The sequence below is a fragment of the Lycorma delicatula genome, chromosome 4 (genome assembly GCF_047948215.1).
Source record: "Lycorma delicatula isolate Av1 chromosome 4, ASM4794821v1, whole genome shotgun sequence".
Lineage (NCBI taxonomy): Eukaryota > Metazoa > Arthropoda > Insecta > Hemiptera > Fulgoridae > Lycorma > Lycorma delicatula.
Window position 1 is genome coordinate 201,893,592 of NC_134458.1, and position 12,002 is coordinate 201,905,593.

Consider the following 12,002-nt stretch of genomic DNA (forward strand, 5'->3'; position numbering starts at 1 on the left):
GTTTTACAACTTCCTCATCGTTTAGTTGTTCATTCAACAGTTTCCTGATCTCAAACTTCTTATTTCCCTCAGTTTGGGTTGCATTATCATTGAAAGAGGCAGTGAGACTTCTAGTAATTCCTGAAATTATTATAGATTTTAGTATGGTCTTTCTCATGCTGACCTATGTAGTTACAAGACCCGAACCAACCCAAATTCTGCTTCAACTTAATCAACAAGAGTCCTAACTGATTTGTCAACTCTTACATACTCCTCAGCAATGGTTCTTCTTCTTTTTTGAGAACTTGGACCTAGGCCATTTTTTCCCGTGCTTAGATTCCATTTTCTTAGGTTCAGTTGTTAGGGTCGTTTCTGAAGCAGATGGCACCATTATCTCCATGCTGGGAAGTGATTTTCGTCTCTCCATCTTCTCAGGTTGATCCAGTCTTGATCAGACTGTCAGTACCTTGTAGGGTGTCGAAATCTGATTAATTTGACACCACATGCTATTTTTTTAAGGATGGCTGAGGTGCTCTTTTTGGCGGGGTCGGGGATAGGTAAAATGTATTCAACCGAAAATGGACTCAAAAACTTTGGGGGTCAAAAGAAGTGAAATGTCAGGTTTCAGCAAGAACCGGAAGGAATTGATTGGGGAAGGAAGGGATGAGTAGAAAAATATATAGGAAGTTGTAAAGAAAGTTTCCCCTTATACTTTATGCAGGACTTAGAAAAAATTTGCTCACTTGAGAAACGAAGAAATTTTTCTAAGTCGTTGTTTGTGTTATGCACCACTGTCTTGTATTTTCTTGTCCAGTAACTTAGAAAAATTTCATTTAGAATTATAACTATAACACTGTCTGAACAATAACTTACAGCAAAATGCTGAAAAACACTGTATAATCCATTATAAAAAAAGTCTAAAAATTCACATGCATGTCCACAAATCACCAACTGACAAATCCTGTGTATGTAAATAAAAAAAAAACCAAGAAAACCAGCCAAAAAACCACAGAGCAAAAAAACAGATGTGCACCGATTGAGTTCTCCAACTCAACTTGGGTGCAAGTAGTTAGTCTGTCAGTGATACCATGTGCAAGAGGAGACTAGGATTCTTTGGACATATCATGAGGATGCAATATTCAAGACTTCTGAAACAGCTGGTTCAGTACAATCTCGACTCAAAAAACACCAAGACAGGATGCAGATGGATCAGAGAAACAAGAGAGAATCTGAAGGAAATTGGCCTTACACCAGAAGCACAGATAAGATAAAATTAAACAAGAAAATGAAGGACAAAAATGGTTGCTTCACACTCACAAGAAAAAACTCACAACTGAAAATGGAATTGTCTGTTAGGGATGAAACTTCTTCAGTTAGTTTATGATAATATATTATTTTTTAATCTTTGTATCTGTCATGAAAAAGAATGTATTTAAGAGTTATTGGTTAATAATCATATTAATAAAACTAAATTCAGCTTTTTTACCATTTAAATCTTGTTCTTTTTTCATTATCCTTGTGAATTTAAATTACTTTGAAGAAATTCTGTTAGAACTATGATAAATTATACAAAAATTATAGTTTTTAAAGGAATCCAATTTTAGTTCTACACAACTTATTAATAGAGTATAAAAAAAATTATAAGTACAGTGTTTTTCTGTTAAAGTATTTTTTGGATTAAATGTGATAAGTTTCAGTATGGTACAGATTTATAGAACAATTACTCTTTCAGCCTTTCATAAAGTTAAGAAAATTTATTTTGCATTACACTGTGCTTTAAAACAATACTCTGTACCTAATTTCAGTTACAAATAGGAAAGGGTTGTAAATGAAAGAAGAGTTTCCATAATTGGGTGGGAATCTCTGCCTGTGTTAGGAAAGAATATTCTTTCATGTAATCAAAGAATACAGCATTGGCATTGCACTTTGTCTGTATAGTTTTTTTGCTGTGAAGTAACTAATTGAAATCGATCATATTTAAACATGAAAAATATTCTTTTTTGAATATTTAAACATCATGTGTCCTTAAATATACGAGTATTTAATCGCTACATTTTTATGTAACCTATTAATAAAGTTATACAGTATTGAAGTTGTACTATTGCTAAATCAGGTGAAAAACTGGTGTTTTTTATGTGTGATTTGTATAGGTTTTTTAATGTATTCCCATGTAGTTTTTTCCAAATAAATTGACTAGAATTAATGTAGGAAAAACAAATCTTATAAGATTTAGCTCTTCATAGCTTATTTAATGCATGTAATAAAAACAATGTTTCTTCCTATCTATCTTAGTAGTTTTGGATAAAAACTTATTATTTTGTCATAGGAGTTTTAGTTTTTTATGACTTGAATGTTAGTTTGTTATCATTAAGTATTATTTAATCATTTAAGTTTAAGTTATCATGAACTTATTAAAATCTTTGCAAAGAGGATTAACAGCAACTTAGGGTTGTTTCATAACTTTACTCATTACATGTATTGTTTATTAGTGAAAGAATAGATGAGGTCATTCATCAAATTATTAACTGCAATTTTTTAATTTGTGTAAATAGATTTTTTTTGTAATCATATCAGTTTAAATTAAATGATATTTATTATTTTTCTTATTAAGACAGATTTAAAAAAATATTTTGTTACTCTTATTTTTATTTTTATTTCAGAGGAGATGAAAAATTTTGCACGTCAATGGGTTGATCCAATGTTCCAGTTTTCATGGTTATTACTAGCACTTCTTAGCCATGTAGTTGTTGTTATTGGTGTGGCAACTAGTCTTATATTTAATGATTGGATTATTGGCAGCTGTGTTACTGGGGGCGGTTTAATTATTGTTTGTGTAGCCCTTATATTATTATGGTATGGTAGTCAGAAGTAAGTATCTAACATTTGTTACTATAGCAGGTGAAAAATAACCGTTTTTAGAGTGTCTCTAGAAACATTGATTAGCAATTCTATAATGACAGCCTTATGCACGACAACAAAGGACGTGTGTGAAATTATTGTTTTATAGGTTATACTATAAAATAATGAATAATTAACTTTGTAAATAGTAGAAAAGAACAATTATGGGTGATAAGATAGTGCATTGTGTTTATGCATTTTGTTTATCATAAAATTTACACTATATTGATTAGTGGGTTTCCATTTGATGAAGATTTCTTTGATCTAAGATAATCCTGAATAACTTTGGTTAGCTCATTTAGAAAATGTGTTAAATACTTAGCAACCTGTTTCAGACATTTTTAACAGCCTATCCTAAAATAATAAGGCTATGATTGTGGTCATTGATGGGATTTTCACTGTACTAGGTTGAATTAATTTTTCATTTTTTTTTTCTGTCTTCAGTCATTTGACTGGTTTGATGTAGCTCTCCAAGATTCCAATCTAGTGCCAGTCGTTTCATTTCAGTATACCCCATACATCCTGCATCCCTAACAATTTGTTTTACATATTTCAAATGTTGCCTGCCTACACAATTTTTCCTATCTTCCTGTCTCTCTAATAACAAAGTGATTATTCCAGAATGCCTTAATATGTGGCCTATAAGTCTGTCTCTTCTTTTAACTATATTTTTCCAAGTGCTTCTTTCATCATCAATTTGCCGCAACACCTCTTCATTTGTAATTTTATCCACCCATCTGATTTTTAACATTTTTCTGTAACAGCACATTTCAAAAGCTTCTAATCTTTTCTTCTCGGGTACTCCAATCATCCAAGTTTCAATTCTATATAAAGATACGCTCCAAACATATACTTTCAAAAATGTTTTCCTGATGTTTAATTAATTTTTGATGTAAACAAATTATATTTCTGACTGAAGGCTCGTTTCACCTGTGCTATTCAGCATTTTATATCACTCCTGCTTCATCCATTTTTAGTAATTCTACTTCCCAAATAACAAAATTCTTCTACCTCCATAATCTTCTCTTCCCTTCCTATTTTTATATTCAGTGGTACATCTACATTAGACAAGAACAACATGACCAAAAAGAAAGTAATAATCTATCATTACTTTCTTAGCTTAATTAATTAAAGCTAACTTCAAGCTTAATTAATAAAGCTTACATTATGTTTTGGAGTTTTTTCTTACTTCTACATCATAGATTGCAATTATTGTGTTCTTCCAGATGCTGATGTTTAAAACTGGTGAATTACAAACCATAATAGCAACAATTAATATGAGTATCCAAGAGTTCAGAAAAAATCCCAACATTTTCAAGGAAGAAGATTGTTGTTTTCAAAATTACAAATAAATACACTACATTTATTAGGCTGCCTAATAAAATACATATTGGTGAACGTAGTAGTATGAATGTATACAAATTAAAATATTGTGCTTACATCAAAATACTATACACAGACTGGATGTACATTCACCCATCACGAAATAAACATTCAGGTTGATACTTTGCAAAAAAGAATCAACGTTTGTCAAACTCCTCGTAGATATAGAACACTCATTCAGATGGAATAATAATCACCTGTGGCAAATTTAAACATAAATAAAATCAGTTTTGTAAGTGAAAAGAGTACATAATTAAGTAATCCATAATTAAATCTGATTGGCAAAAACTGCATTGTTGTGTGAAACTGTAGCAAATGGTTATTTTTCAGTGGTAAGTATATTTCTTTAAGGTTACACAATATAATGATTAACTAAGACAACTGATCACCTATTTTTTTTTGTCTTCAGTCATTCGGTTTGATGCAGCTCTCCAAGATTCCCTATCTAATGCCAGTCACTTCATTTCGGTATACCTTCTACATCTTATATTCCAAACGATGCCTACCTGCACAATTTTTCCTGTCTCCATGTCCCACCAATATTAAAGCAACTCTTTCAGGATGCCTTAATATGTGGTCTATAAGTCTGTCTCTTCTTTTAACTATATTTTTCCAAATGCTTCTTTCTTCATCAATTTGCCGCAACACCTCTTCATTTGTCACTTTATTCACACATCTGATTTTTAACATTCTCCTATAACACCGAATTTCAAAAGCTTCTAACCTTTTCTTCTCAGGTACTCTGATTGTCCAAGTTTTAGTTCCATATAAAGCTATGCTCCAAACAAATACTTTCAAAAATGTTTTCCTGATGTTTAAATTAATTTTTGATGTAAGCAAAATATATTTCTGACTGAAAGCTCATTTCACCTGTGCTATTCGGCATTTTATATCACTTCGGCTTTGCCCATCTTTAGTAATTCTACTTCCCAAATAACAAAATTCTTCAACTTCTGTAATCTTTTCTCTTCCTATTTTTATATTCAGTGGTCCATCTAATTATTTCTATTACATTTCATTACTTTTGTTTTATTCTTGTTTATTTTCATGTGGCAGTTCTTGCGTAGGACTTCAGCCATGCCATTCACTGTTTCTTCTAAATCTTTTTTACTCTCAGCAAGAATTACTGTATCATCAGCAAATCATAGCATCTTTATCTTTTCACCTTGCACTGTTACTCCAAATATAAATTGTTCTTTAACATCATTAACTGTCAGTTCTATGTAAAGATTAAAAAGTAACAGAGATAGGGAACATCCTTATCGAACTCCCTTTTTTATTACAGCTTCTTTCTTATGTTCTTCGATTATTACTGTTGCAGTTTGGTTCCTGTAAATGTTAGCGATTGTTCTTCTATCTCTATACTTGAACCCTAAATTATTTTAAATGCTGAACATTTTATTCCAGTCTACATTATGAAATGTCTTTTCTAAGTCTATAAATGTCATGTATGTTGGTTTGTTTTTCTTTAATCTTCCTTCTACTATTATTCTGAGTGCTAAAATTGATTCCCTTGTCCCTATACTTTTCCTGAAACCAAATTAGTCTTCTACTAACACTTCTTCCATTCTCCTCTCAATTCTTCTGTACAGAATTCTAGTTAAGATTTTTTATGCAAGAGTAGTTAAGCTAATCGTTCTGAATTCTTCACATTTATCTGCTCCTGCTTTCTTTGGTATCATGACAATAACACTCTTTTTGAAGTTTGATGGAATTTCCCTTTTTTCATAAATATTACACACCAGCGTGTATAATCAATCTATCAATTCCTCACCTGCACTGCGCAGTAATTCTGCAGGTATCCAGTCTTTCCCAGGAGCCTTTCTGCCAATCAAATCTTTTAATGCTCTCTTAAATTTAGATCTCAGTATTGTATCTCCCTTTTCATCCTCTTCGACTTCCTCTTCTTCCTCTATAACACCAGTTTCTAATTCATTTCCTCCGTATAACTCTTCATTATATTCTACCCACCTAACGACCTTTTCTTTTATATTATAAATCTTTGTACCATCTTTGTTTAACACATTATTAGATTTTAATTTATGTACCACAAAATTCTTCTTAATTTTCATGTATGCTCCGCCAATTTTATTAATGATCATTTCTCATTTCCCTTCTGAATACTTTTCTTTAATCCACTCTTCTTTCGCTAATTTTCACTTCCTGCTTATAGTATTTCTTAATTGTAGATAATTAATTTTTTAATTTGTTACCCAAGATTTTCTACCATTTCTCTTTGTTCCGCCTAAGTTCACTTCTGCTGATTTAAGAATTTCCTTTTTAATTTTCTCCCATTCTTCTATATTTTTTACCTTATCTTTTTTATTCAGACCTCTTGTGATGTCCTCCTCAAAAACCTTCTTTACCTCTTCTTCCTCAAGCTTCTCTAAATTCCACTGATTCATCTGACACTGTTTCTTTACGTTTTTAAACCCCTGTCTACATTTCATTATCACTAAATTATGATTGCTATCAATGTCTGCTCTAGGAGGTTGCCGTCAATGAGTTGATTTCTAAATCTTTGTTTAACCATGATATAATCGGATACCTTGCAGTATCACCTGGCTTTTTCCATGTGTATATTCTTCTATTATGATTTTTAAATTGGGTGTTGGCAATTACTAAACCATACTTCATGCAGAACTCAATGGGTCGGTCCCCTCTTTCACATTTCTTTTGCCCAGCTCGTATTCACCCACAATATTTCTTTCCTTGCTTTTTCCAATGCTTGCATTCCAATCTCCAACTATTATTAAATTTTCTTCCTCTTTTATGTGTTTAATTGCTTCATAAATTTCTTTGTACAGGGTGTCCCTTATAAAACGTAACCTAATCTTATATTGGTAGGTATTGAAATAATAAAAAGGCATGTGTAAATGTAAATGTAATTTTTATTATTACCATCCATTACCTTACATTTAGAGTAAATGTTAGAAATGGCCGCCATCTTCTTGAATACAAGCTTCAATTCTTTTTACAGCGTTTCTTGCAACTTTTTTTAAAGTTTGTGGCTGGATATTTAATACAGCTTGTTCAATATTGACTTTCAATTGTTCAAGTGGTTTGTTGTTGTAGGCTTTTTCTTTGAGGTAACCCCATAGAAAAAAATCTGCTGCAGTCAAATCTGGCGCTCTTGGTGGCCACAAGCCTCGACCGACAACACGATTACCAAAGAATTCCTCAATGAAATCAGAAGTTGAACCTGCGTGATGCGATGTCGCACCGTCATGTTGTAGCCAGCAGTGTCTGTCTTCCTCTTCCAAGAGTGCGATGAACTGAAATAAAATATCCTGATATCGTTCTGCATTAATGGTGTACTCGAAAAAAATAGGACCCATTATTTTCTTCCGCGATATCGCGCACCACACGCCCGACTTCTGCGGGTGTAATTGTTTTTCGTGATAAATGTGGCGATTTTCAGCACTCCAAATTTTACTGTTTTGGTTGTTTACGTAGTCATCCAAATGAAACCGTGCTTCATCTGTGAAAAATAATGAATCCATAACATTAATTCCCTCACGCAGAAATCGACGGAACCGTTGACAATATTATAGCCGTTTTTCTTTGTCGAGCTCAAGAAGTTGATGAACCATTTGAATGCGATAAGGTCGTAATTGTAATTGTTTCATCGCCCGATGAACAGTTGATTTAGACAAATTAATTTCAGCAGACAAACACGTCTGATCGATTTATTTGGTGAGGCGAGTAATCGGTCTTTAATTTCAGTGACTGTATCTGTATTCAACACTGACGCAGATCTTTTGTGTTCCTTGTTATTAACAGAACCAGTCTCTCTAAATTTTGCAACTAACCTTAATACTGATGTTTTGCTAGGAGCTGGTTTATCTGGGTACTTATGGCGAAACAAATCTTGTACTGGAACCACTGATTTCGTACTGAAGTATGACTCAACAATGAAAACACGTTCATCTAGTGAAAACACCATCTTGTTTCTAACAATACACTGAACGTTATGATTGCATTGTCATTACTATCGGTAGTGTTCTACTGCGTCGCCGCGATGTTCAGATGTTGGACGAGTCTATTTCAGTAATGAGTAGGGGAGTAAGTTGACTTTTGAAATTTCATGGATGAGTGATTGATGGGTTGCGTTTTATATGGGACACCCTGTATATGCACTACGTCATCATCATGCTGGGCACTTGTAGGCATGTAGATGTTAACAATCATTGTAGGTTTAAGTTTTGATTATAATAATTCTATCACTCTGCATTTTGAAAAACTCTACTCTCTTGCTTATCTTCTTGTTCATTATGAAACCTGATATACATTAAATTTGAATAACTGTGATTGTATTATTTCCTGAAATCTAATAATTTTGTTTTATTGCTGTTTGAGTAGAAGAATTTTTAGAATTAAATATATATTTTTTTTTACAGAAAAAATTTTGTTTTGTATTTTAGTCAGAAAATAAATTGTTCACTATGACTAAATTATTTCAGACAATTATAAGCAATTCTTTATTATTTTTTTTATTTGTTATTGTATAAGCAATTTGTTTTTTTGTTATATAATGTAATGTATATTAAGTTTTAATTAGAAAATTCCATGAAGGATCATTTCAGTGATAGGAGTTTTGAATTAATACTGTGTGTTTATACATCTTGTGACTCATAGGTATATTTCTATTCTTTTAATTTTTGTAATCAGAGTCTTGTTGGTAGGATACAGTAGTACACAATATAAAGTAGAGAATGGTGAAAAGTAGAAGTGACCTGAAAAGAAACAAAAATTAGTACTAATGTACTAAAAATATTTTGCTTTTATGGTAAAGTAAATTCAAAGCAGAATGGCAAGATCACTAATAATCAGAGACTTAATGAAAAGCAGATGTTAAATGATTTTCCCCATTGTTCAGTTTTGAAGTAGGTTATAGATCAATCACCATCATTTTCCATTGGTTCACCATCCTGTTAAATTACTTTAGTGTTTTCTATTCTTCATACATTTTTCTTTACTTTATCCAACAACTATTTCTCTTATCAAAAAATTGAATTCTCATTTTATTTCAGTTGGGATCATTGTTTTTTTACATTGGTGTTTCTTGCAGATGCCAAACCACTTAAATGTTTCTGTACTTTAATTCCCACCTTCTCTCATATGTATGTATTTCTGACATAATTTTTTCTTGTTCTCCTTAATAAATTTCTCAAAAGTTTTACTTAGCTATCTTGGATATTATTCTCTTTATCTTGATTTCTGTCTGTACCTTGCCTGTGCTCTGTTTTTTTAGAAGCTGTGTAAAATACCAATTCTCAGTATTTCTCAGCAGAAGGATTATATTAATTTGTTAATATCAGTCCTTTCTAGACTTTTTTATAGTTGTAATATATGTAAAGTAAGTACATGAGTTGTATGAGGTGGTGGTCAGAGTTGCATTCTTTGAGAATATTGATGTTTATTATATATCAGTATTCAGTACACTTCAGTATTCTCTGTTTCATCAAAGCTAGTCATTTTGATAAAAAAAGTGAAGGTGCCATTTGTAAGGTTGAATTTTGCTTATACACTGTACTTTGGTGGCCTTAGTGTGCTAATGTGTAATATTATATTTAACCCTCTGAAAAAAGCAACAGAAACCACTTAAATCTTCTGTATTAAGAACGATATGGAAATTTATTATTCTTGAGTATTCTTATGTCATTGTTAGGAGTAAATTATGTTTTGTCATATTGTTGTACAGTTAACCATCAACCATTTTGTTACGGCTATTAGTATATGTAACATATCTTAGATATAATCTATGTACTCTTGATTAACAAATTTTTTTATTCTGTATAATTTTTCTCATAAGCCTTCTATAGTTTCATCCATCTACAATGTAAGCTTTCCATGTTCTGATGTTTTGCATTCCCAGTACTTGAATTTTCTCATTATCATGAGTGATTTTCCGTGGATCCAAAAATTTTGTTTTATATATATATATATATATATATTGTTTTTATTTCATGATAAGCTCAAAGATTATACGTGAGAGTATGGAATGGGTATTTTTCTGGTATTTGACAAATTTCATACTTGATAATAAGCCACTCTTTCCAATTAATATATCATTATTCCTTACTAATTTTGTTTTTAATTATTTTATAATTTAATTTTGTTAATTCTATTTCTTTTATTTTATTTAGCTCTACCATTAAGTCCTCATATAAAATCAACTTATGTATCATATTCTTTAGATCACTTGTACCACATTCTTTGAGATGCCTTTCATCCTCATAGCTAGTTAGATTCTCTCTTGTAACGTACCATTATAAATATTTTTTTCAGTAATTAACAAGGAATAAATAAATATTAATTGATCAAATCACTATGATTATTAGTATATCTAAAAAATTGTTAGATTTATTGTTATATCTATGATTGAATACATTTTTTATATTTTCAGGTACACTTGGGATTGGCCATATAATCTAAATGTCTATTTAACACAGAAGATGAATGCTATTAAAGTTGTACTGCAAGTAATCTTCTGCCACCCACCTGGTCGCCAGTGGAGTGATTCTGTTACAGCTCAACCTATAAGGTATTAACAGAATATTTAAAAAAATAAATAAAAATAATGTAAGGCGATTTTATAGTAAACTTCTGTTATCTGTATGCCTTAAGGGATGTTGAGGATATGTTTTCTTTAGAAATTATGGACATTTATCAATAAGCTACTTTATAATTGTGATCTAATATTTATGAAGTCTTTTTAATGAATTTGTTGTACTTAAAATTAACTTATCAGTCATTATTTTCTAATCACTGTTGTTTGCATACTTGTCATTATTTAACATATGTATTTACAAGCTAAATTACCTTTGTTTTTGGGTACCAGTTCTTATTTATTCTAATAAAGGGTTCATTTTGGAATGTTATTTCCTTAAATTCTTTTGCCTCTGAAATTAAAATGTTTTACTAAAATATAAGTAACAAATATAAGTAACAAAAAAAAAACTGTCCCCTCTGGGTGGGCAAAAGAAACATACAGTTTCAAATTAAGTTTTAATAATGAATGCTGTTTAAAATGGAAGTTGTTTTTTTACAGCTTGACATTTTTTTCTAAAATACATTCGCAGCTAGTTAGTCATAGAAATTATGACTAACTATAGTAATAATAAAATTATGGCCTGGGTAGAAGTTACATTTCTGTTAGAAATAAAAAAGAAATCTTCCAATTGAAATTGTTTCAAACTTTATTTTTTTTGTTGAAGGTTTTTGGTAAAAACATTTTTAATGCATATGTATATGCATTGAAAATGTTTTCATAAAAGGGAAGTGTTTAATTTTTTTGTAAAGCATATCCTGCGTACGTGTCAAAAGTTTGTGTTCATTAAGGAGGAATTAGATGGCTGACTGATAATGTTCTTGGTGGAGACACGTCAAATATTGCTGTCATATAAATTGCAATATCTGGTTAAAATTATTATATTTTTACAAGTTTTGTAAACTACATGTTTTTTTCCACTCTACTTCCCTGGGCCAGACATACAATTAAGTAAAGCTCAGCCCGGGGAAGTGTCCTTTAACTCTAAGGGAGCGTCCCTGTCCACTGGCAGTAAATCCGGCATGGTAGTTTACCCCCATGGTTGAATCTTTTGATCTTTATTTTGCCTGCCTCTAATTCCCAGGAGCGGGTAACCAGGTGCGTCTATGTCGTTCCTGGTCTCTATCTTAACAACTGCCTGCCTCTAACCATCTTATGAGGTGACCGGGCTCTGCACGACAGCCGGGTC

The 12,002-nt window shown here is 31.4% G+C and overlaps 1 protein-coding gene across 7 annotated transcripts in view; it reads left to right on the plus strand.

The window, feature by feature from the left end:
* The window catches only part of Arms (Ankyrin repeat-rich membrane spanning), a 310,321-nt gene that overhangs the window by 146,392 nt on the left and 151,927 nt on the right, over positions 1-12,002 (plus strand). For all 7 annotated transcript variants that reach the window (XM_075365014.1, XM_075365013.1, XM_075365015.1 and 4 more), the window contains 2 exons: positions 2,640-2,847; positions 10,670-10,807. In XM_075365014.1, coding sequence (XP_075221129.1) covers positions 2,640-2,847; positions 10,670-10,807 — 346 coding nt within the window. The remainder of the gene's footprint in view (positions 1-2,639; positions 2,848-10,669; positions 10,808-12,002) is intronic.